Raw genomic sequence first — 26,843 nt, forward strand, 5'->3', positions numbered from 1 at the left:
TAGCGGCGCCTCAAATGTCGCCTCCAAGTGACCACAGCGGCGGAGTGGGCTGAGTGGACGCGGTGCAGCTGTGGAGTGGTAACACAGACCAATTCCCCCTCAGACTCTAATGGAAGAAAAAGGTTTTAGGTTCTGTGGAATCGCAACACTTCTAAATCTTTCAAGGCGAGGCCGGCTCCCGACTCATTACTGCTGATATGGGGCTTAGAGTGATCAGACCATATAGCTCCGGCTCCGCTCGGCCATGTGCTCTCGTTCCTTCAGCAGGATTATCATATCTACTGCTCTGTAATTGGAGAGCTGAGAAGTATGCCGGCATGGACCTGCAGATAATAGAATCAGGAGGATTTCACCTCACAGCTTCTTTACATTGTTAAAGGGTTCATTTAAAACCTTCACAGCTGTTTGTCCTGAATTGTTCTGTAGCCTTCAGCCCAGCTTGCTGGGTAACGTAGATATTAGCTGGAACTAATGAGTTCATTCGCAGATGTCATTGAGAATTAGTAGTTATGGTGTGATGTTATCCTTATTAAACGATAGCTATTAAGTTCAGTGAGATGTCTCAGTCCATTGTTCTGAAGCTTCCTGGCAATGTCCTATATGTAGGACAGTATTCTACATATACTGGCCTGGTCCTATTTTCCAACATGGTCCTGTATGGATCGAATTGTGGCTCTCAATAAAATATATATATATTTTTTTGTCACAGATGCTTGAGAAACCAGGGAGCTTGACTAGCTATCCTGATGAGTGTGCTTGTTATTACACAGAAAAACCCTCTGTGATGAGGTTGAATAGTCTCTGCTCACATCCCGCTGCTGCAACCTTATCGCCATAAATAATAAATAAAAGCACTCTGCTAAATTTAAGATCAAGCTGTTTGAAACACTGAAATATTTGTGACCTAGTCTGCGCCACACTTGGTTAAAATTAGAAGTATAATTGGGTAAAATGAAACATAAAGCACATGATGGCAGTGATATATTGTCAACGTTGTCTGTTTACACACAAAAGCTCAGGAACAATTCAAACATAACGCTACTATTGATGTGATGTGTTTTTGCAAGAAAATGGATGGATGTTTGGACAACATTCGTCATTCTGCTTGCCGTATTTGGATTCGAAAACTGAAAACATTCCCATTGTTGTAGCTTAGTAGGTCCATGTCACTGTCAGTGAAACTCATTAATCTGAACTTTATGTAGCCGCCAATTATGTTACAGATGTCTATAAGACCAGCAAATGGGTTTCTTTACGCTCTGTAGTCTGTCGGAGCCTAGTAAAAAATGAAGTAGGTCTTACTTCAAGATTACACTCCAGTCCAGCTCGGAATTATTCAGAAAAATAAACGAGAGTTATCCTGAATTGCCTGAAGGTAGCAATGAGGTTAGATGAAGGTGAAAGCCGACACACTATTTTGTAATACAGAACAGCAGCATTTCTCTATATTTGTTCTCTTGCATCGAACTAAAGCTGAAGATGTGTCAGTCAAAGACTTGATTGTGCACATTTGAAGAGAATGCCGAAAGAAACATGCCGACTGTCTTCCTGGACAACACTGATTTATGCCTTGTGATATTCAAGCAGCTGGAACAATATCTCTGTCACACCGTCAGCACTCGCCGCGGTGAATCCACAGAGGATCTCAGTCCCCACAGCTATTGTCTTTAAACACTAAGCCTCATAATGAGCTCATTGTCTGGCTGTCCATCCTACAGCTATTTTGGTTCCCCTGCAACTCGTGCTGTTTTTAGTCACGGCAGGTAGCTACACGATAATGCACTCAACAAAAGTGTCACCCGCTTGTTGAGCTGTCGCCAACCGACAAAGTGAAGCGTCATTCAACCAGAGAGTAAAAACAATAAACAATGTATTTGCAGTGATGATTTTAATTATTCATCTGTGCCAGACTGGATTTGATTTAAGAGATGGATCTCAATCTCGGTCGTGTACTGTGAGGATGAGATTCAGTTTAAATGATGAATTGAGAACCAGATCTGTCTTGTGTCCCTCCAGGAACCTGAGAGAGTGTTCCTCAGGCGCTCAGCTGACAAAGCTTTTTGCTGTTTCGTTCTCATTTGATAGATGCTCTTGGTTGCATTGATCTTCAGACCACCAGCTTAAGGTTGAGGTGGCTCTTTTGTTCGAAGGTCTGCGTGCTAATTTTTCTTGCTAAATATCTGGGGCAACACAATCCTCCACTTCAGTGGTGACAGCACCGCCTGGTTGGCTTGTGACTGAACATGAGCGGTACAACACAAATGATTTTTTGACTTTCTGACCCATTATTTGATCTTTATTTCAACATTTCTTTGTTGTCCTTGGTGTTAAGTATTAAGCATGGCTGATTCTGACCATCGCCATGGCTTCAGTGCTAAGCGTGATCCAAAGTACAATACAAGATTTTGGGTCTTGGTGTTGGAGAGCGAAATAGAATTGCAATGAGTGTTCAACCAAACTATCGAGAGCCATCTGTTTACATTGTCAGCATTTTAACAATTGTTATTTTCTTATTATTATTATTATCATTGTTTGAAAAGCAAACAAAGATATTCATCATCTAAACAATAACCTTCTTTGACAAACATGTATGTGTATGACTATTAATGCATTTTTTTTTAAATGTAAAGAAAATTCACTAGACAACGTCACTATAGTATGAGCACGTACCGACTGGCACATCAACAAGTGAGTTCTTGGAAGTTGTGGTTTGTCGTTGCCCTTCCTTTTGTACCACACCCTTTTGATTTCAGGATGTATCTAATATCTGAAAGGAAGCGTTTTATGTTTGCAAACATTCAAAAACAAATGGCTGTTTTTCCAAACCAGCAAGTGCAGAACCACTATGTTCTCGATTAGTTGGAAAGAAGTGCACTGGGCTCACTGTTGTTCCCTCCAATGATTGGTGACACCTCTGGTCATAGTGTTTTATTGTTATGGTCAAACTGCACTTACACATCATGATACGGACTGACAAAAACACACCCCCATCATGCTGGTTAGCTTGCTGTTTGCACGACAGCTGCAAGGAAAACATGGAGAGCTGAGATGTCAATTCACTTATTCTATGAGGTCGAATCTGAGGAGGAGGGAAAATAATTGGCACAATATGTCTTACCGGGCCGATATTGCTGCTTTTATGGTGCTATAATGTAATTTTGTGACAACATGTGGGCTCTGAAACGTTAGCCTGTGCTTCCCTGCGGTTTCTACTGTTAAAATAACCACGTTGAACCATGAATGTTTCAGTTTTGTCTGTCCAGAAAACCAGGTTCTGAATTCAACAGCCTTTATTTGTCTTGTGCGTCAGAGACTACAGGGGGCACTTGGTTTGGCACTGGTTCTCATGGACCAGGAAGTCAAAGGTTGGTGTTGCGCGAGTGTTTGTGACCTCTGACCTGTGGTTTGCCTCACTGCCTCCCACAGATGAGTTTTTGGGGCGTCAACTGGTCGGCTGGTTAACCAGTCAGCATACGTAGTTCAAAGCGTCATGGATGCAGATCAGGATACAGACAGAAAACCTGTTGCAATTGCTGATTTTTTTTTTGTACTTTAGTCAAGGAGATTAATCACAGAACAGCTGGTGTGTGAGTTAACTTTAATTACCGTGGTAATGAAGCTCAGCGATGTTGGACTGCACTCACCTTAAACTGCTCGCACCAGGGTTGCAGTGAAATGTCCTGATTAAAGATAGAAAGAAACTGAATTAGGTTTCTTTGACCTCTCAGAGGAGCTGCCTTCAGTTCAGGGGGATACATGTCCAAAAACTAGTTCAGACTCTGAGCACCGGGTTCACTTCATACCTGTGTTGGGATGATATCACTCCACTTGTGTATGTCCATGTTCCAGTGTTTAACACACACACACACACACACACACACATCATCATAATCATAATAATAACAACCATTTAATATATATAATATATTTAATTAAATGATCCCTGTTGAAAGGGAATAAAATAAAATATTTCCAAGATCATAAATCTTATGTTACAAAAATCTGATACTTGACATATGTCTGGCTAGATGCGTGTCTTTAGTTCCACAAGCGAAGGACATGTTGAGTTATTATGACGTTTCTTTTGGGAAGTTTTGGTTAAAAACATACCAAAAAACACAATAATCATGTCCACTTCCATGGTGAGTTATGGCTTTTCCGCTTCTTTTCATATTTCCACGATGAGAGATTTCATCTTTAAAAACGCATCACTTTTCTGAACCCCATGACAGCACTCAAATAAGTCGTGGTGATGCGCCATGAATGTTTATATGCAGCAGAATCCCTGCATGTATTAGAGGAGTGATCAAATCTACAAAGTCACCAACCTTATTAACTGCTGCATTTATATTCTGTCTATTACATGTGAAAGTGGAACTGATGAGCTACTGCACATTTCCCGTCACCTCATGGAAACCTCCAGCTCACAAAGTCAGTATTTATAGACGTATTGTCTATTCAACAGGATTCTCTGTCCAGTCCCAATTTATCCACACTAATCAGCGTGCCGTTGTCTTTTTGGGCAAGAGGCCGCCTGCCTGTCTACCCAGCTGAATGGACAAGTAAGGGTAGCGTGGCCCCACGACACGGACCAAATATGGGCCGTCTGAAACGTGTAGTCGCTACGGAGTCCAGCCCGCGAGTTGGCACTGAGACCATCCCAAATTCTCTGGCCTTCCTCAAAAGACTTCCCTCACTCATCAGGCTTTCAGGGTGTCAGCAGCCAGGCTTTGGGTGACAGTCGTGAAAGGAACTCAGATGGACAGAGAGTCGGGTTTAAAAACGTGATTGATTTTCATTTATACAAACAAGTTCATTAAATATCGGGTGAGTGGATAAAAGCCTGTCTGAGCTTTGAGATGAAAGTCCTGGAGCGTTTCAGGCCAAAATTCCCAAATTACTCTTAGCGACTTAACTGCTGATCTTTTCTTTGCAGCCAAAATACATTTTCCCTTCTGAGTGTCCTTGCTAAGACACATTGGCAACTTCTCCATGTCTCATGAGTGGAGTGGACTTTGAGCATCTGAACACATAGCACATATCAAGAGACAAAAAGACTAGGCCAGGAATGTCTTTGGTTCCTAGCCCGATGATATGTATTATATATTTTCTTGAGGCTGGAGTAATAAATAGCTCTCTCTACTGTTTTGAGAATGATAGCTAAGCAAGACGTTTTTCATAGTACCAACAGCATGTCTTTTGTGTCTTCATAATATGCCATCAGATGCCATCTTGTCTCGAAGCTATCACCGAGAAGTTTTGAGACGTGCTGAATATAAAAGCTAATGAAAAACTTAAGCTTATTTGCTGGAGACTGGTTATTAAACCCACCTTTGGCTACGCAGGCTGTCAGTCACTGCAACAATTTAGCCCAGAATCTGACTGACAGAAGTTGCTATTACTCCTTGATTCATGGCACCATTTGCTCGCACCAGGTGGGTACGCTTCGTACCACTAAAGCATGCAGCCCTAGCTATTTTTGATCCCTGCTGCATGAAACCATGTCAATCTGGAGTTGATTGGATCGTACAGGCAGGTGGTCAGTCGATGAAAACCACACTTTGTGCTGACTTTGAAATGGATTTTTGTTCTTCTAACCAGTGCCAAGAGCACCGTGTTGTCATACCAAGTGTGATGATGTAATTGAAACCTGACACTGGGTGATGAGACATTTATCTTAGAAACTAGGAAGCCAGTGGAAACTGGAAAGCCACAACACATGGTGAGAAAAAAGTGATCAAATAATGAGCCGGCACTTGAGACCTTTTCACTTTGGTATGTCATGGATCTGCGTTGGAGTGTATAAGGGATGTTTGGTAAACTAAAACGAAGTGGATAACAAAGGAAGCTGGGCACTGATAAATGAATATTGTGATGCATTACTACCATTAAACGTGGCACCAACATCGCTGAATCTTTCATGCATGTATCATTAAGCCTCTAGACGCTTCCTTTTCTTCCGCGAGTATGTTGTTTTCACACAGAATCAATGTGTAAAACACCATTACGGGACAGTAAAATAACGTCTGTGGGACTACTAATAATAGTTTGCTGGGAATATTGTGGAAAAATATGATCTAATATATTTTATGGGAGCCTAATGATTGTATTTGCATACCAGTGATGCATGTTCCAGCATTAAACTCTGAGCTAAGATCCAAATATAGGAGATATTGTCCACTAAATTCAGTCTGAGCGGTGAAAGATTAACTCAGTTTTCCTTTGGGCCTCTTTGAAGTGGACTTACTTCAACCCCTGCTTATCTTAATTAGACAGAAATCTGGAGGAGTGAAGTGGTCCTCTGGAAATGAGCACCTTCAGTCCTTGGCTCCTGCAAGGCCACTGCACGGCTCCAGCTGAACTTCAGACTTCATATTTTCCCACATCAAGGCGGGAGAGTGCAGTAGCGGTGACTGTGGACCTGAGTTATTGCTGCAGTGAAGGGGAAGTACCGCGCGGAGAGCCATTCTCCTCAGACCTTTCTGGCTATGAAAGATGAATTATTGATCCTCCTTATGTTTTAGAATACCTTTGAAGAAAAGGAAATTAGGGGAGCTGCTGGTCCGAGGAGGCCACTCCAGCACGACCTAAACAAAACTAAAAATAATTCAAGAGAGGTCAACCTCCCTCACTGCTCATTAATGATAACTTTATTACATTTAAAGCGTGGTAGTGCTGTAGCTCACAGCAGAAAGGCTGAGGGTTCCAGTCCTTTCGGTGATGTTTTGCTCTCTTGGGTGAATGGAAACACATTCAGAGCTCACAAAAACACATTTGCGAACACAAGCTCAGTCTGAGTGTGTACTTGAAAGTTTCTTTCTATCTTTCGATCCTTAGTTCATGAAGTCACCATTGCGGTTCAGGGGGAGCACAGGAGGCTGTAGCCCATCCCAAAACTATCTTCCAAAAAATGTGATAAATTAGTATTGAATGTTTCTTAATATTGCTACACCCCAAAACAGATCATCTGTAACAAACTAGCCCTTGGAGGGGACAAGATTGTTGTCATGCTGGTGATCATCTTATAACTGCCACCAATGTAAGCTCCACTCTAACTGAGTCCCTGTGTTTGTCTTTGTTGAGAGTCCAACAGAACTTTTAAGCAAGTTTTTCCTTCATACTTTGTGAGCAACAATGTGTCCTTCCTGAAATAAGGTATGGTTTACAGGCTTGAGTCAAACATGAGTCCAACTGAAGTCACCCTGTGTTCTCATCAATGATTCGCCAATTGTGACTCTTACAACGTGTCCTAGCACAAGATTTACAACTGCAGGTTTCACTGCCTCAGATCAACCTTGAGTCAAACCAAAGAGTTCAAGTCAGTCCAGCAGAAAAGATAATCTGCATGAGTCCTGAACTATCACTATCATCTCTGTACTATAATGATGATCTTTGTGAGCTCTGCGCCACAGTGACCTCTTTCATTGCTGCTACCTGCTGTTCTACTTTTGGGTTTTGTTCCTTGCTGATTTAAGAATCTCATTTTTGAGCTGCTGAAGAAGTGAAACACTTTTCTTAGTCTTTTCTGCATGAGCACAATAGTGTGAAGTGTGAGTGCGGCTGAACTATACCTTTGCAGAAGTCTCTTCCATTACCTCGGAGGAGGACAGGCGTCTTCACGACTCAGAGGGTGTTGTATATGTACTGCTGGCTTCTCTCCAAATGGCGCACCGGGAGGTCCGGTTGGCTTTCAAGGCTTGATGTGGAACACACAAGACGCAAATATCCCACTGCACACATCAACAAGCCAGGACGCATTTTAATGAATCACGGGAGACTTTCAAAACGTATCATTTGTGTAGCTTAAAAGATGAGTTTTTCAAATGCAATTGAAATATAAAATGTCACCTATACGCAGCTGAATATTCACCACTGCAATAATGAGATTTCTTTTTTACATTACACCCGCGTTCGCTCACACATCTATTAATTTCACTGAAGTTTTCCAACTTTTGCGGCTGTTTTATCTGGCAAGATTTCATCTTCAGGTTTCGGACACTTTCGGTGTTGGACGCCACAACTAGGAAGCCGTGTCCCAGATTCCTAATATGACTGGCTTATTTTATCATCCTGACAGCCACAGAAATAATTGGGCAAATAATGGTGTTCTGTGTGAAGTGGATACAGATGACTTAAGTACCGTGGGAGAGACGAAAGGAAGGTGAAGGGAAGCGTTTCAGAATCCTGTGAAAACTGAGCAAGAGTGAACTGAGAATATGATACAGATAGCTATTGATGATGCATTTGGTGTTTCTGTTGGTTGTTGCCTGAGGGTGGCCAATCAATGAGCCCGCCTTTCAAGATACTACCAGATTATTTATTTTAATTTTGGCAATAATAAGCTGCCTCTTATTGACTGACTGTTCTTCCCACGGAGCCTCGCTCATTAATTCAGTTTCCCTCTCGATAATCAGGCTGTAGCTTATGCAAATTTTGACATATCAGCCGGCTAATTTCTCCGCACATAACATGGCCATCAGTATTCATAGCTGCCTATTTGTAGCAAGTGAATTCATCACAAGGCTGATGTGATGAATAATTAAAAGCACACAACAGCTCAAATCGGATGAACTGGAAAATGATGGATAAGTTTGTTTGTACAAGTGAGAAGAAGTGTTTGCAAATGACGATTTGGTGTTCGTGTGGAGGTTGTAAGTGGATTTTGATTCAATCGAAAGGCCGTGGTCGGGGAAGAGTTTGTGGGTCTGGTTCAGGAGATTGACAGGGAGGAATTTGAGGACTGTATGTGTCTCTTGTGGTGAAGAAAGAGGTGAGCCAAAGGGCAAGTCTCTCTGCTAACCAACCAGGCTATGATCTTCACCTCATGTCACAAATGACTCCTTTGCATTCGTCCTTCACATGGTGAGGAGCTTGTGTGGATGGCTCTTCCTAACTGGTTGAGGGCTTCCTGGCGACGCTACCTCTCTAGATTGTCAAAAGAAAGCCTCAGCACTTCCCTCCAGAGAAAGGTTCAGGTCTGAGCCCCCCTGACCTGACCTCAGTCACACGCTAAGACGGCTGATGGATGAGCATTGTAAGCAAAGTCGTCTGAATCTGTTTGAACAAAAGTGCAAAGGGTGTGTTTCTTTGTTTCTTCTTGCTAGTCTGAGGTCACGGGGCAGCAGCTAAAGCAAAGACTCTTCACACAGCTAATCTCTCGCTAATGTGTAATGTTGTGGCTTTGCCCTGAGGACTCCTCCCAGTTGCTGGCAGTCCCTGGCAAGATGCTTGGAGTTGCCTTTACTATCTGATATGGATCTACTTTGAGTCTCTACCTGATGGTTTCTAATGCTTTCTCAGGGAGAGAGAGTCCAGGAGCCCTGCTGGAAAACTCCATTGTTAGTTGGATTCTGCGATCCAGTTCTTGGTTATAGCCACAGGCAAGAGTAGGAATTGATTGACCAGTAACTTGAGGGGCCAGCTCTTTCTTCTCCACACAATCCTCCTGACTGAAGACGCTGCACCGATTCGTCTGATCTCACTCTCCATCCTTCTCTCACTCGTGAACAACTTCCACTTTTTCAAAACTGCATTTGTAGACTGGAGAACAAAAGCACATTCCTGCAGGAGAAGTAGGGCGTTCCAAAAGTGTGCTGTCTTGTTCAGCAGACTCCAGACATTAATAAGTAATAATGACTGCAAACTAAAGAAGGTGTTTCGCCTTTTATTTTTCCTGTGTTTTCATTTCCGGTTGACATGATTTATTAACTGCAGAAACTTTTGGGTCGCTGGGGAAACCATTGGAAGTTGATTTATTTCATCAAGCTCCGACTGAGAACGCTCGTCGCCACCAGAGTATTTAACCTTTAACAACATGTTTTCAGAGGCAGAGACATTTCAGGACAGCGTGCAAATGAGTGAAGCTCTGATTTGGTTAATTTTGCAGCAGATTTTTATTTTCCCATTCCGCCGCTTTTTGTCCCAATTACAATTCAAATCTGAGAGTCCGTCTGAAGTGTTCTTGGAGTGAAATATTTAGGTTCAGTCAGTTCTCGCCTCGTTCCAAAGAACCCCATTCATGGACGTATTTTATTCCTCATAGATGTTTGCAAGTTTTCAATGGCTAGGCTTGTTAAAAACATCAAAGTGCTCCTTGAGCCTGTTCATTACAGATGAGTCGACTTTTCTTCACTATATGATTTAGACCATTTGTGGATTTTGAAAGAGATGAGCTTAAAAGAATGCTTTCTTCTCACCCTCTCTCTCATGTCATGCTGACAGTAAATGGCTTCATTTTGGTTAAAAGCACACAGAAGTAAAATGAAAGTGAGACCGCTATTGAGACTCCTTGGTTTGATTTGATTTTTAGGTGAACTTCAAATTGGCGAGTGCGTTTTACATCACCTCTTGAGCTCCGTATGCGCAGGAGAAGAAGGCAGAAGGGTCAGTAGAGCTCCCTGTTATTACTCTCAGGCGGCATATTGCAGTCATGAAAAAGTAGAAGTGCATATATCTTAAACTGTAGCAGTTTTAGCTTTAGTCGTTGTCTCTTAGTAGCTCAATTAAATTGTTCTTTCATTTGACTCCCTTAGAGCTGCTCTTAATTCGACGTTCTCCGGTGGTCGGTGCTTAAGAGCTACACACTCTAGAGCCAGGATGAAATTTGATCAAGGGCCGCAAATGGTCCCTGGGGTCGCAGAAGCCTTGCCAAAGTGATGAGTCTCTAACAAGTCCACTTTGCTCTCTTTGTAAATGTTGCAGCGCTTAGTACGATGAGAAAGGTGGCATCTGCTTTGGTGACTTGTAGCTTTCATTTTCTCTTGGATAAAGTCCATAGTTGAACTGCAGAGTCAGAGCACGCAACGTCTCACATTGATTGATGTTTGAGTCAGTTCCTCCTCCAAGTCTGTGATGTTCATATGATGTCATGATCTTAATGACAGCAGTAGTTTGTATTGTCATTTTTCTTTTTTTTTAACAAAACAAATGTGGATTGTGAATCCACTCACCAAAAGAGAAATTGTGTGCAAGACACATTCTCTTCCTTGATCGACAAGTGTTGCAGTCAAGACCTCTTCACTCTAGACTGAGTCAAAACCATTGCGTGGAGAGACAAAGCCCAAGACCAAGACTTTGAGGGGCGTGACCAAGACCAATGCCAAGAGCTTGAAAATGCATCTGCAGACTGGTCTTGAGACTCGGATTGGTCTTGAGTTCTTGGTCTCGACTTGGTCTCAGATTTGGTGGTCGTGACCAAGCTACTGATGCTAGTTAACAATTGACCTTGCTAAATAGTTTAATTGGTTATTTCTAGCCCGAAGTCTGTTTACGCATTAACAGTCCAAACCCAAGTCGAGTTCCCTTATTCCTACCAAACCATGCGACGAAGAGCAAGCAGGCTAACAAGGTCTGTCAGGTGATCCCAGCTTGGCATACCTCAAGTCACCACAAACCTTTGGACTTCAGGGTCTGGTGAATTAGCTTAGTGACTCTGTCAGAGAAAGCGGAAGTTTCAGCTTGGAGTCTGCCGTATGGCTCTCATGGATCTTGGAGCCAAGGGCCAAATCTTGGATTGATTTCGATACTGGCCCGCCGTGATGAACTGGACCGCTCAGAGATCTTTGTTTCACTGTGTTTTCTTGAATTATCTGTCATGATGCTTCACTGCTAAAAGCAAACTTGTTATATAAATGCGAAACATAAAATGAACTGCTGCTTGAGTTTATCTTCATTTTCTGCTGGGGCGTTAGATAACTCACAGTCGGACGCCATAAAGCAGGCTGCTTCAGTTTCCTGTAAAAAAGAACAAATAGGGCACAGTGAAGCGGTCAGCGAGAGGTGATGGATTTATCGACCATGAAACCAAGGAGGGAGCGAAGCCTCCTGTCCTGCTAACCACAAACAGAGTGAAGCCATGGAACATTGACCCTCTTTCTAAACCTGCCTCTCTTCAATCTGGTAATTTCAGAGTAAAGATTTTCAGCTCTTGAAACGGCAACATTGAAGCCCACTGAGCTTTCTTGAAGAAAAAAGCTCTTTTTTATCAGCTTTTGCATATCTGGATGTGTCTGATGTCTGCAAAAGAACATGGCTTTGACTTTTTTACGGTAGCTGGAATGCCCTCCAGGACTGCAGCCTCCTCCTTTGAATCCCACTTCAAAAGCTAAAATAACCCAGTTCAGACAGGAAACAGACACCTTTTATCTTAATTAGAAATGAAGCAATTAGATGGCACAAAACCATTCCTCTTGCATAAAAGGCAGTGCCCCCCTCATGCTGCCCACTGAGTGCTGAGACCTCCAGCTATCCATGCAGTTCAACTAACCAGCGGATTCATTCCAGACGCAAATAGTTCGCTTCATTTTCAAAACACAGATTACAGAGTAACGGAGGCTATTTGGGTTCTGGTATTGACGTTTTCTTTGTTTTGGTTCGCAGGCGGCAACAGACTTAAGAAGCAGCAGTTTCGACTGAACTGGGCCTGGATCTCACTGGAGAAGAGGCGCTACGTGGTGGACGAGGAGGTCAAGTTCCTGGAGGTGGTGTTAAAACGTCGGGGCTACCTCGGGGAGACTTCGTTTGTCAGTAAGCACCTTTTTCACTCGCTATTACTGTAGCGTACTTTCGACCGCTGTTGTGACTGTTATCATCTTGGTTTGGTTTTCTCTGGGAGACCCTGGTGATGAGGTGAGTTTAGACTAGTGACCTTGGTGCCATCTGGACTGGTGCATATGCATCAGTGCAGGGGAACCCATATTTTCATATATATATATGGTCACTCACTCTCAAAAATAAACTCAGCTACAGTGATCTAAATAGTTCCCATGATGCTTTGTAGTCCAGTCAACCAATGATAGTGGTTGATCACTACAACATAGCTCCGCCTCCACAGCCGGTTAGCTGAGCATTGCGGCACTCTGGAAACAGAAGGGGGAAGAAGAAGAAATAGGAATAAATATGGACAAAATGTCAGTAAAATGCCTGCAACTTCATTGGTCTTATGTGACAAGGCACAGTCTTGGCAGCATGAAGCTTGTTTGCCCGCAAAATATAGTGACGTCTGGGATTAGTTGACTGGGCTGTGGAGCATCATGGGAAGTCACGCTTGCTGTTTCTGCGATTTCTGAAGTCAAAGAGCCCTCCAAAGAACCAATCTCCTTCGTCGAAAGACCCACATCTGGCTCTCGAGCCATAGGTTCCCGACCTCTACACTACACTAACTAATATCACTATTCGTAGCACCATCACCAATGTAGGGTGTTTTTTTTTGTTACCCGATAAAAATGCAAACGAAACATCACTGCGGGGAGCAGGGAAACTTCCTTCAATGAGGTCAGTACTGAAGCCACCCAAGGCCCTGCAGACAGCTCACAATGTGACCACGGTTCAAGGCTTTATATAACCCTTTGTAAGTGTCCCAGTATTTGCTTTAAATATTAATAATATTGGATCAAGGCCCACCTCTTGGGTACACGACGGCCCAACATAGCCTCTGAGTGTTTGTTAACCCATATTTTCAAGAACTCATCACTGTAATTATTTATTTGTCTTGTATGCGCACCATCTGTCATTTGGTTGAGCTGACTTGACGTCTCCATTTCCTTCATCTAATGAACCTTGCTGTGTCGCTCTCTTGGGAAGTTCCCCATCAGTCAAAGTTTGTTGCCCTTCTGTCATGTTTCTGTGCTCCCAGAGCTCTTTCAATGTGTGGCACTTGTCATGGCTGCGTAAGTTGGACCCAGGTGCAGTGAGTGCTGGTCGACAGAAAAGTCCGAAACGAGAGTAAATTAAAGAATTTATTCAACAAAAGGCGAGTTTTAAGACAGACGAACAAGTACGGAGAACAGAAAGCGCCGGAGCCAGAACGCGGACCGGGAACTACACGTAGGGATTGGGGAAGAATCTGAAAACAGAAGAGAGGCGAATTAGAATCAGGCCTATAAAACGAGGAGAACACAAACACGCTCGGAGATAAGCTCACGAGGTCCAAATAACTTAAAGCGCTGCGTGGAGGAGAAAAAACTCAAACTCACACGAGGAATCAACTTCTATAAACGATAAATGAAAGAGGTGAGACTAAATGCCCACACGCGGGTCGACTATATGAATGGAGGGGAAAACAGAAAACGGAGCGAGGAAGAACGAGAACTAAGAAGGCGGCTGAAAAGGAAATCAAGCGCGCAGAGAAATTTAGAAAAGTCAGGGGAACGAAGCGAGAGAGTCTTGAAAGAGTTTACCATGTGGAAGCGAAACAATCCTCTGGCGGCGCAGACTGGTGTTGAGGTGTTGAAATCCATGTGAGGCTTGATTGTCAAATGAACACCAGCTGCGCCACTTGTGAAGCTGGAAGAAAGGAAGGAAAAGGAAACACAGGAGCAACCGAGAGTAACAAAATAAAAGCATGGAACAATGCGGGGTGAACCGAGGTTAAAACAGACAAAGTAGTTACGGATATGACAGTACCCCCCCCTTAAGGAGGGCCTCATGGCGCTTTACCGGGTCTATCTGGGAAACTGGCATGGAACTCTGAAATCAGAGAGGGATCTAAGATGAGTGACCGAGGGATCCATGATCGTTCCTCTGGGCCGTAACCCTCCCAGTCAACCAAGTACTGGACCCCTCGGCCACGTCTTCTGCTGTTTAGGATCTTGTGAACCTTATATGCAGGGTGGTTGTCTATGGTGAAGGGAGGAGGAGGAGCTTCAGAGGCTGCATGGAGTGGGGACGAGGAGACTGGTTTTAGAAGTGAGACGTGGAACGTGGGATGGATCTGGAGAGAAGCTGGGAGTCTTAACCTTACAGCCGTGTCATTGATGATCTTCTCAATCTTGAACGGACCGATGTATCTGGGTGAGAGCTTGCGAGACTCACCCGGAAGCTGTAAATCACGGGTCGAGAGCCAGACCATGTCGCCGGGATGGTAAGACGGAGCTGGGATCCGGTTTCGGTCTGCCAGTCTCTTGTTGCGTTCGGCGGTGTGAGATAGAGCTGTGCGGGCCCGGGACCAGGTCTCCCGGCAGCGACGCAAGTGCTGGGTAACAGATGGGACGGAGGTCTCAGCTTCCTGGGATGGAAAAAGAGGAGGCTGATAACCATAGGCAACCATAAAAGGAGACATGCCCGTAGAAGAAGAAGCCAGCGAGTTATGAGCGTATTCCACCCAGGGGAGATTGGAGGCCCAGGCGGAGGGATCTTGAGCAGAGACGCATCGGAGGGCGGACTCCAGGTCTTGGTTCGTTCTCTCCGTTTGTCCGTTGGTCTGGGGATGGTAGCCGGAGGACAGGCTGGGGGACGCTCCCAGGGCCTTAAGGAAGGCACGCCAGACCTGGGAGGAGAATTGTGGTCCTCTGTCAGAGACCACGTCGCAGGGGATTCCGTGGAGACGGAAAACGTGGAGGACCAAAAGGTTAGCAGTCTCGAGAGCTGAAGGCAACTTGGGTAGGGGAATGAAGTGTGCCATCTTGGAGAAACGATCCACCACCGTCATGACAGTTGTCATTCCTGCTGAAGGGGGGAGGCCAGTCACAAAATCCACTGCAATGTGGGACCAAGGGCGACCAGGAAGCGGCAGCGGTTTCAGAAGACCAGCAGGAGGACGGTGGGAGGACTTTGCTCTGTTGCAGGTCGTACAGGCCTTGCAGAAGTTCTTGATGTCTCGAGTCATGCCTGGCCACCAGAAACGTTGATTAATAAGACTTAAGGTGCGGAACGTACCAGGATGGCAGGCGAGTTTGGATGAGTGGCCCCAATGGAGGATCTGAGGTCTCGTGGGTACCGGGACGAACAGGCGATTTGGAGGACCGGGACTGGGAGCTGGATGGAGTTTCTGGTCCTCTAAGACAGCCTTCTCTACGTCCCAGCTGGCGGCTCGGATCACACAGGATGCGGGGAGGATGGTCTCTGTCTTGTCGGATGAAACAAATGGGTCGTGGAGACGAGAAAGTGCATCAGGCTTGACATTACGGCTTCCTGGACGATAAGAGATGGAGAAGTTGAATCGTCCAAGAAACAGGGCCCACCGGGCCTGACGGGAGTTGAGGCGTTTAGCGGTCTGCAGGTAAATGAGGTTTTTGTGGTCTGTAAGCACCAAGAAGGGAGTTTCAGTGCCCTCAAGCCAGTGCCTCCATTCTTGCAACGCAGCCACCATTGCCAGTAACTCGCGGTTCCCAACGTCGTAGTTTTGTTCTGCAGGGGTCAGTCTCCTTGAAAAATAAGCACACGGGTGTACCTTCTGGTCGTTAGGGTCCCTCTGGGAGAGCACCGCGCCCAGCCCTGAATCTGAGGCGTCCACCTCGACGATGAATTGGCATCTGGGATCCGGGTGGCGTAGGATGGGAGCGGAAGAGAATAGAGTTCGGAGTCTTTCAAAAGCTTGTTCAGCTTCAGGGCTCCAGCTGAACTCCTTTTTAGAGGAGGTGAGAGAAGTTAGAGGCGCGGCAACCTTACTGTAGTTGCGGATGAACCGTCTGTAGAAGTTGGCGAACCCAAGGAATTGCTGGAGCTGTTTGCGGTTGGTGGGAGTCTTCCAGTTGACAACAGTCTCAATCTTGGCTGGGTCGGGGATGAGACGTCCCTCCGCTAAGATGAAGCCCAGGAAGCTGACCTGTTTCACGTGAAACTCACACTTCTCAGCCTTGCAATACAGTTTGTTCTCCAGCAGCCTCTGAAGTACAAGACGAACGTGTTCCTGATGTTCCTCCTCCCCCTTCGAGAAGATCAAGATATCATCCAGATAAACATAGACAAAATGGTTAATCATGTCTCTTAGTACGTCATTAACCAATGCCTGAAAGACGGCTGGTGCATTAGTTAACCCAAAAGGCATGACCCGGTATTCGAAGTGTCCCAGGGGTGTTTTAAAAGCAGTCTTCCACTCGTCTCCCTCACGGATCCGAACCAAGTGGTAAGCATTTCTAAGATCAAGTTTGGAAAAGATGGTAGCTTGGTTCAGAGGTTCAAAGGCAGGGTCAATTAGAGGGAGAGGATACTGATTTCTGATTGTAATCAGATTTAAGCCACGATAATCTATACAGGGGCGCAGGGTTTTGTCTTTCTTGCTAACAAAAAAGAATCCAGCCCCCAGAGGAGAGGAGGAGGGACGGATCAGGCCCGCCGCCAGAGACTCGTTGATGTAGCTTTCTAAAGACTCCCTTTCAGGCCGGGAGACATTATAAAGTCTACTTGAGGGTAGAGGAGCCCCGGGGATTAGGTCGATGGCGCAATCGTAGGGGCGATGCGGGGGAAGGGACAGGGCCTGATCTTTACTAAAAACTTGTTCTAAATCGTGGTAGCAGGATGGAACACGAGAAAGGTCGGGAGGAGATTGAGGACGAGGAAGAGTATAGACAGTGGAAGCAGATCGAAGACAGTGAGCGTGACAGTGAGTGCTCCAACCTGTGACCTTGGAAGAAGTCCAGTCGATGTGAGGATTGTGAAGGGACAACCAGGGAAAACCAAGGACCAGTGGAGACGAGGAGGATGGAAGGACCAGGAACGAAATTACTTCAGTGTGATTTCCAGATATGGTGAGGGTTAAAGGTGCGGTGCGGTGAGTGACACGAGGGAGGGAACTGCCGTCAATTGCTGACAGGGAGCGAGGAGTGTCCAGTCTGGTGAGAGAGAGAGACAGAGACTCAGCAAAAGCAGCATCGATAAAGTTGTCATCAGCACCTGAGTCAATAAAGGCTTCTACAGGAGAATATTTGTTATTTTCCCGCAGGGACGCGGCGAAAATAATTCTGTTGACTGTGGTGGTGGCAGGAGTACTAACCTTCTTGTTGGAGACAAGGGGAAGACGAGGGCCCCTGGGACGGGTTGGACAGGAACGGATAGTGTGGCCCGGTTGACCACAGTACAGACATAAACCGCGAGATATCCGGTGTTGACGTTCCTCAGGTGTTAGTCTCGTCCTCCCCACCTGCATGGGTTCATGAAGGTCTAACAGAGACTCGGACTGGGAAGGTGGTTCAGGTGGTGAGAACGGGACTGGAGGAACCGTGTGAGTGGGCCGTCTCCGCTGGGTGTGCTCTCTTATGCGGTTGTCAATTCTGATGGAAAGAAGGATTAACTCTTCCAGGGAATTGGGCTCGTCGCGTATGGAAAGCTGGTCCTGGATACAATTAGAAAGACCATTATAAAACGCGGACATGAGAGCCGGTTCGTTCCAGCCAGCCTCAGCGGCTGCTATGCGGAAACGAATTGAGTATTCGGAGACAGACTCGCTTGGCGAGTTCTGAACCATGGAAATGAGTCGCTGAGAAGCTCCAGGTCCGCTCTTAAATGGAGCGTCGAAGACCCGTCTCATCTCTAAGGAGAAACTCTTGAAATTGTTAAGGATGGGAGAGTCTGACTCCCATAAGGAGACTGCCCACTGACTGGCCTTGTCACGCAGGAGGTTAATGCAATAAGCGACCTTGGCTCTCTCCGTCCTAAAATGGGACGGTTGGGAATCAAAGACTAGAGAGCATTGAATAAAAAAATTCTTGCAGAACCCTGGCTTACCAGCATAGACCTCCGGCGTGGGGATGTTTGGTTCGCGTCCGCTGGTATCAGGGTGTGCTGAGTCAGCTGCAGAAATTGCTGCTGACACCGGCGTGGAGGCGCCCGAGTCAGCTGGGGAGACAGACAAACGATCGAGCACCGAAGTAATGTTCTGCAGCTGCTCCAGGACGCTCTGAGTCGCTCTTTCAAGAGTCGAGATTCTCGAGCCCTGAATGCCTACAGCTTTCTGCAGACTAGCAACCACTGCTGGGTCGGGGGCGTGGCCAGAGGATTCTGTCATGGCTGCGTAAGTTGGACCCAGGTGCAGTGAGTGCTGGTCGACAGAAAACTCCGAAACGAGAGTAAATTAAAGAATTTATTCAACAAAAGGCGAGTTTTAAGACAGACGAACAAGTACGGAGAACAGAAAGCGCCGGAGCCAGAACGCGGACCGGGAACTACACGTAGGGATTGGGGAAGAATCTGAAAACAGAAGAGAGGCGAATTAGAATCAGGCCTATAAAACGAGGAGAACACAAACACGCTCGGAGATAAGCTCACGAGGTCCAAATAACTTAAAGCGCTGCGTGGAGGAGAAAAAACTCAAACTCACACGAGGAATCAACTTCTATAAACGATAAATGAAAGAGGTGAGACTAAATGCCCACACGCGGGTCGACTATATGAATGGAGGGGAAAACAGAAAACGGAGCGAGGAAGAACGAGAACTAAGAAGGCGGCTGAAAAGGAAATCAAGCGCGCAGAGAAATTTAGAAAAGTCAGGGGAACGAAGCGAGAGAGTCTTGAAAGAGTTTACCATGTGGAAGCGAAACAATCCTCTGGCGGCGCAGACTGGTGTTGAGGTGTTGAAATCCATGTGAGGCTTGATTGTCAAATGAACACCAGCTGCGCCACTTGTGAAGCTGGAAGAAAGGAAGGAAAAGGAAACACAGGAGCAACCGAGAGTAACAAAATAAAAGCATGGAACAATGCGGGGTGAACCGAGGTTAAAACAGACAAAGTAGTTACGGATATGACAGCACTGATTTTAAGTTCCAAGTATTAAGTAATAAGTAGTAAGTACATGGTATAGTGGTGCGCAGTTAATGCTGCAGCCTCACAGCAAAAAGGTTGTAGGTTAGACTCCCTCTTCTGGCAATGCCTGGACAGGAACCTTTGTCATTTCTGTGTTGAGTTTATATGTTCTCCGTGTGGTTGCATGGGGTTTCTCTGGCCACTCTGGTTTACTGAATGAATAATGTATCAGGGCACAGATTGACCACAAATAGATGCTAATAAATAGAATAGTTCTGCAGCACAGTGGACTGTACAGTGATGGCTCGCCCTCACAGTTCATTACCTTCTAACTGTGAGGTCAATTTGATCTCTGGCATAACCTCTACGGTAACCTTGGATTCACTAACCTTCCTCCTCAAACATGTGCAACCCCACCGGAAGGTTTTGAGCCTTTGACAGTGGTAAGCAATTTATGCGTGCAGAAACAAATTGGGCTCAACATGATTGAGGTAGTGACCTTTCACCTCTCTATTCACGCTCCAATCTCACAACAGCCAACGGCCAGTCAGAGAAATTGGGTGGCCGGTGGACAGGAGCCGTTCCAAATGCCAGTGGAGTGATTTATTGGCTGCAACTAAACGGACAATAACTGTTAGCGCTGCCTGTGAAAAGAAACTGTCTTCTCCGTTTAAATTTATGGGAGTTAAGAATTCCACGGCACGAGCGGCCCTGGCCTTTTCCTCCTGCTGTTTATTATGACTGTAAAATGAGGTGTAATTAAAACGAAGGGGTGTGAAAGGTGATCTCCTGTGGGATCATTAGCGAAGCTGTCCGTATTCGCCTACGCCCCAAGGCCCCCATCTAATGCAACATCTCAGAGGTGATATGCAAATCGCCAGTGACCTTTCCTGATGCTGCCAGCGCGGAAGTACTTCGGCTTCGTGAGCTGTGGAATCATTTCAATGTTTTGGCAGATTCTGAATATGCTGCTGGTAAATCAGAAAGTACTTTTGATAAACAAATGAACTGGAGAGTGTGAACGCAACACAGAGTCTTGTAAAGGGATAAAAGCTCCTGAGTTTCGGGGATTAAATCATGCTAATTTATTGGATTATTCAATCCTTTATTATGTCCTTTTCAAATCAAGTCAGTGGGTGTTTTAGTACAACTGCCAGTCATAATTCATTTTAGCTCATGTGGGTGTAAAATAAACAGTAATTTCGTGCTTTGTTTTTTTAGTCATAAATAAATAAGTGTACAACATACTAAAATTGTTAAAATGAAATTGTTCAGTCTGCAAAAATGAATTTTAAAATACTTTTTAAAATAATTACAGTTAATAATTAATGTTTTTGTTTCAATAATAATAAGTTTATAAATTAATTATTAGTTATTAGGTAGATTGATAAAGAGAAAGATAAACTTTGTAAAATTGCCATCAAAATGTTCAGTCTTTTTGTCAAATTTGGGAATGTAATCACAATAATAAGAACTAAATGTGAATGATGTATTTTTATATATTTTACAACACAAGATTATTATTTATAAGAAGTAAACATGGCACAATGTTTGCGTTGTATATTTCTGGCCACTTCCTTTTAAATGTATGTATAATGAAAGTGATGAGACATTTTGACCCGCTCTTAAAGAAGCTGTGTTGCTGTTTTATTAATGCATTCTATTTAATGATAGAAGCGCCAGTTTGAACTTTGGTTGCTCTCTGTGCTGCACTCTGTGTTCAGCACTGGGAAGAACAGGCCTTGCATGTTCATGTATGTAATGAGTCCGATTCACTCTCAAACCCGGATGACAGCGGCCTCTGATGTGCCTAGAAAAGCATCAGTGCGAGATCTACCTCTGTCAGCTGCTGACGGTTAAGCGTCCTTTGTGCTCCTGATTCAAGTGTTTACCTCGTCTGGAAACTGATAACAATTTCCTTTAAACTTGCAAAACAGGATGTTTGATGTGAACTATATTTTGCAGATTGTTTGCCACAATGTTCCCCTGAGGTCTGTTGTATCGAAAATGCTTTGAGTGCTTTTTTTGCTTGTTTCAACCTGAGCAGTGGCGGTGCAATGATAAAACGCAATGCCGTTGGTCTGACAAGTCTATTTTTAATGCGCTGTGAAACGCCCCAACGATGATGAATGCATCTTCTTTCACGTCACACAAACCAACACAACTTTATTGTTGAACTAGTGGGTAGATGTCAAACTCCTTCAGTTGTGTTGGACATCAAATCTTTGTGCCCATTAATCTAAGTATGCAGGAATCATTTCTTTCACTTGAGAATAACTTGTTAACCTTCAGCACTTGCAGTTCAAATTGACCACTCAAAACCAGGCCATTTGTTTCATGGAGAGCTCCCCAAAATTGCCTTCATTAAAGTCAATTTGTCTGTTTTTGGTCCAAATAAATTGGCCTGGAACAGGGAGGACCTCACCTCTGTAAGGGGAACATCACGATCTCTCGGCCTCAGCTGCTGTGGACAGAGGAAGGTTTACCTCAGAGGCCCGGGATTGAAACAGAAGTCTCATTTTACTTTTAAAGATTTGAGTTTCGCTCGAGTTTAACTGCAGTCACCACAAATGTGTTGTGTCACTTAATCTCTCAGAGGCCGCTGCGGTTTACCTCAGCGCACCCCAATAACAAGCATCTAATCTTACCAAAGTGAAACTGCATCTATTGCCTTCTCCGTCTTCGGAGCAACAAATGCAGTTTTGATTAATGGCATAAATGGGCCACCCAAGCTTGTTAGGTATTCCAATCCACCCATCTGCCACAGCGTTGCAGAGAGACGGCGTCTGATCCCAGAAAGCGTCTCCTGGTGAAGCTTGGGAATAGCTCCCGCAACCCTCCCTGCTTGAAGAAATGCTAATGACTGGAGCTCTGGCAAGCTGCTTCCTCGTCAGTCAATATGCACCAAACAGGTGGCTCCGGTCTGGAGGGCATGGAGGCTGATTTCTTCTTCCATTTCAAAAACATATTTCATCTGGCATGCTTTAATTAATCAAACACCAGCGTTAACAAGCATTTGATAGTGACGAAGATCCTGGCTTTAGCTCTTTAGGACAATGCAAGATGAAACAATGTGTTGGTGTCCATCCATCCATCGTCTAGGGCCCTAACATTCATCTCCCAAGTAACTTCTTCAGGCTGTTCAAGGGGAATAACAAGGTGTTCCAAACTGAGACACGTCGGCTCCCTGGAGTGACCTGGGGCTGCTCTGAGTGCTATGGAAGACACAGACCACCTCAACTGTCCTCTTTTTAAAGGGGAATCTGTCGTACTTTCATTCTTTCGTTAATGGAAGAGCTCCACCGCATAGCTTCAGTTGGTATATTGGGTTTGCGGTTTGAATCCCTCTCCGTCACTGTCACTGTGTCCTGGGTAAAAAACATCTTTCCGACTTTGCATTTTGGGATGGTATATGAATGGTCATGGTGGTCTGTTTGGCACACATTGACAGCTGTGTTTATGGGCCTGGCTTGCCACTACTGCTGTGAATGTGGAATGAATTAGTAATGGTGTATGTGCTATTCGTGTGGTCTGTGGATGGAGACGCCGCCCCGATCTAGCTGCCAATCTCACGCTCCACCCTTGTGTACTAACAGCAAGGGTTATCACTTCCCGAATACTCGGCCCAAAGAAGAACTCCTTTCGGTTATTTGAGTTCCTTGGCAATATTTGCATGTAGTCAGATTGCAACTGTGACAACCTCCCAAAGTCATCAAAAAGCTGACAAATGTGTGTGAAAGTGGAAACCTAGCAGCGGACGTAAAGAAGACACGGTAAATAAAACAGTTTAGTTATGTACGTGATTGGCCATAAACTCAAACTAGATCTCCACTAGTGGCGATGGGGAAGATTCTGCTTTTAAAATAAACCATTCCAACTCCACAATAAGTTCCAAGAGAGTGGAGTAAGGCTCTACCACCCTCCTTGTAGATCTGCGTTCTAGAGTCCACACTGGAGGTGGCTCGAGGGGTCACAACGACCCCCAGAAGCCTCTTGGTTAGAAACCAATTATAAAAATGTAGTACGTCATTGGCTATGGTGGAGTTTTAAAACTGTCATCTTCATCTCCAGGTTATATTTTCAATGTGTGCTCCCCTGTTGGGTTGTCAAAGAATAACAGCAGAACTGCTAAGAGGAGCTGGGGTTATTAGGCTCGGTTTGTTCTCTTTAATATTTCACATCCTTTCTTGTGTTGTGGGGCAGTTTTTACTTCCAGTTTCCACCGGCTAGGATTTGATAGAAACTGCTGGCACTTTGTCAGACCGATGATTGTGCAGCGGACAGAGAAAGCCGTGAATTACTCTTCCAGCTTCGCTTTGAAGCAGATTTTCAATCTTCATTGAGCAGTTTTATGTTTGGACAGTCCTGCACTCGCATATCAAGTCCCTCTTCTCATCAAAGCACTGAAAGCAATTGGCAAAAATCAAAAAGGGACTCCACATTTGAAGTCCATACAGTGATATTTTCGGTTTTCCTATTGATCCACAACATTCCAGGTTACTGTCTGCGACTGCCTGGAGCTGTGCAGGCATGTTCTGTCGATTTACCGCCAGTCCTCCCGCTGTGCCTTGTGTTGCTAGTTAGCAAAGACAACGCAGAGGCTGGGTGACATTTCACCGACCTCGGCTGCCAGAGTCGCAGCGTCAGACCCATCAACTGGCTCTGAAGGTCAGACACGCGCCTGCTAGCATGGCTGGGACCGGACTGACATGAGAGATAATTGGCTTTATACAGGCAGGCGATGGGTTGGAATGGAGAGTCAAATCATCCGGGATCTGACATTTCCAGTCGTAATTAAGAGATGGGAATATCGATTGCATGTATTTCATGGAATGCGAAGATGATTTTGAAGCAGGATTCATCTAGTTGATCAAGTTTCAATGACATTTACCTGAGACTTTTTTCTGCCTGTGTTTTGTACTAATGACCTGTCCGGGGTGAACCAGCCACCTGCCTGTTGTGAGCGGAGATCACTGTCAAGGTGGTTCAAATTTTGGAGAAATAAAAGCCAGAAGCCAGTTTCTAACTGCCAAATGGAGTCATGAAATAACAGCAATTTCAGCATATCTGAACTTTTTATGAAACAAATTCATTTTCATTTCAATTTCATTACAGAGTCAGAGATGTGTAACATTATTTGCTGTGTTACTTGGAATCAGATTTTTTATGCTCAATGCTTGCTCAATGCTCAAAAATGCTTGGATGTTTGAAGGCAGATTTTCCACAAAATTTCAAGTGATTAAGGTAATAAAGTGCCACTCTGCAGTCATGTTCATTTGTAGTATCTTGAGTTCCAATTTATGTAAATCTCAAAGCCAGTGAGTCTGCCTAGCCAGTGAGTCTGCCTAGCCAGTGCGCTAAACTGTCGTAGCGCCTGATTACATTCTTTTTCATTGCAATCCAAAAGTCAAGTTTAACAGCAAAATTTGTGATTATTTGTCGGCGGGGCTCATTCAAGTGCTACAATATGCTAAGATGCTAACATGACCAAAGAGCAATAGCAAAAGTACTATTAAAGGTAAGTGTTGCATGCTGCACATAGCACTGCTAAAGATGCTAATGCTAATTTTCGGCAAGGAAAGAAAGACACTTTGTTCTGTTCCGGAAATTGTTTCTAAATTTACAGATTTAATTTGTAAACTCCAAGACTAATTTAAAGACACATTTGTTGTTTAATGTAATTCAAACAATGAGGTTGTTAAATTTTCTTCTGTGTTCTTCCTTCAAAGGTATCGCCACGACAGACGGCAGTGCAAAGAAAGACAGAGATTTCCGAGGGAAGTCCCAGAAACAAGTGCAGTTCAATCCCGGTCAGAGCACCGCCACCTGGAAGGTCCGGATACTCTCTGACACGGAGTACGAAGTGTCGGAAACCTTCCAGATTGTTCTGTCGGAACCTGTGATGGCCGTTCTTGAATTCCCAGACGTTGCTACCGTGGAGATCCTGGACCCTGATGATGGTCAGTGAAAAAAAGAAATTATCATTGCTGTTACTGCAAACACCTTTATACATTTTGATGTGTATATTCTTCAACTGATCACTGCTTGATGTTGTCTGGTATGGGGGTATTAGGGGTGAGACAGGTGAGGTGTACTGTGGGAGTGACTGAGCAACTCAAGGAGAGAGTAGGAGTGCATCAGTGATCAGCTCTTCCTGTTTGCAGTAGTGAAAAACTGACAGATGAGGAGTTGTCTCCGTGGCCAATGATGTTTGCTGATGATGTAGTGTTTTGTAATCAGAGTTGAGCATTATGAGCAGCAGATAAGAGGAAGAGATAAGAGTAGACGTGGACGAAACATTTTCCTGGTGGTGTTTTCCTGGACATGAATGCAAATTTAAGTAGTTCCGTTTAATGCAGTAAGGTGAATGACAACCTGTCAGAGTGCTGATGTCTGCTGCTGCGGCTGTGCATCGATACCATGACAAATTAGAGTTGCATCCAGACCCGGCATTTGAGTGTCAATACTTATTTTCAGCGTATCAGTACTTTTGAAAGAAATTCCGAGGTAGTGACAACAAATGAGTTTGAGTATTTTGAACAGGAGAGGTGAAGAGGAGAGTGCAGACAGGGTGGAACAGGTGGAGACAAATGCGAGACTTGGACACATGAAGAGGAGAAACAGTGTTGGAACGAGTATGTTGGAGATGGAAGAAGTCGGACAATGGAGGTTCATGTAAATGAGTATGAGAATGATCCAGATTTGCTGACCATAGACAAGTTTGACCTTGAACTCACACTCTGGGATTTACGGCACGAAACTGTTTCCACGATGAGCCATTATTTGGAGTTTGGTTTTTATTTGTCTTTTCATGATAAACAAGACCGAGAGGTGAAGGCGATGACCTCATTTGTTTGTGGAATCTGAGCGGTTCAACGTGACTGTGATGGAGCCGAAGGAAGCTGCAGCGTATAAATATGGATGCAGCCCTGCGCCGTCCCACCAGGCTGTGTTGGGAGAGGACGGATGAGTTTGCTGTCAGAAATGCTTGCTAATTATCGTGTTTAGTTCCTTCACAAAACATCTGTCTCTGGAGGCCAATCAGCAAAACTGTCAACTTCCTCTTTGAGATCTATTTACTTCCATGCTATTTGTCTATTATCATATCATTACACTGTTTACTGATTTTCTAAGGACTCTCAAGGTCAGAGGAATGTTGGAAGGCTCATAAAAATGCATTTGTTTCTGCTTATTTTGCTTTGAGTTGAGTTATAGCACTGCCCTGAGGATGCTTTTTTGAAACTGTGGAAAAGAAATTAGTATTTATTTTTACAGACCAGGCTTCCGAAGGTGACGGGAAACACGCTGGCGTTTTGAAAAGCTATTTAAGAGAAGCAAAAGTTGTTGTCAAAACATATTATAAATGCAATTTGTCCGCTGCGTCCTCG

General features: G+C 44.6%; 1 protein-coding gene across 2 annotated transcripts in view; it reads left to right on the forward strand.

Annotated features, from left to right (window-relative positions):
• frem2b (FRAS1 related extracellular matrix 2b) overlaps positions 1-26,843 on the forward strand; it is an 89,737-nt gene that overhangs the window by 29,577 nt on the left and 33,317 nt on the right. For both annotated transcript variants that reach the window (XM_053872277.1, XM_053872278.1), the window contains exons 3-4: positions 12,379-12,525; positions 25,185-25,415. In XM_053872277.1, coding sequence (XP_053728252.1) covers positions 12,379-12,525; positions 25,185-25,415 — 378 coding nt within the window. The remainder of the gene's footprint in view (positions 1-12,378; positions 12,526-25,184; positions 25,416-26,843) is intronic.

This window comes from Synchiropus splendidus, chromosome 8 (assembly GCF_027744825.2).
Source record: "Synchiropus splendidus isolate RoL2022-P1 chromosome 8, RoL_Sspl_1.0, whole genome shotgun sequence".
Classification (NCBI taxonomy): domain Eukaryota; kingdom Metazoa; phylum Chordata; class Actinopteri; order Syngnathiformes; family Callionymidae; genus Synchiropus; species Synchiropus splendidus.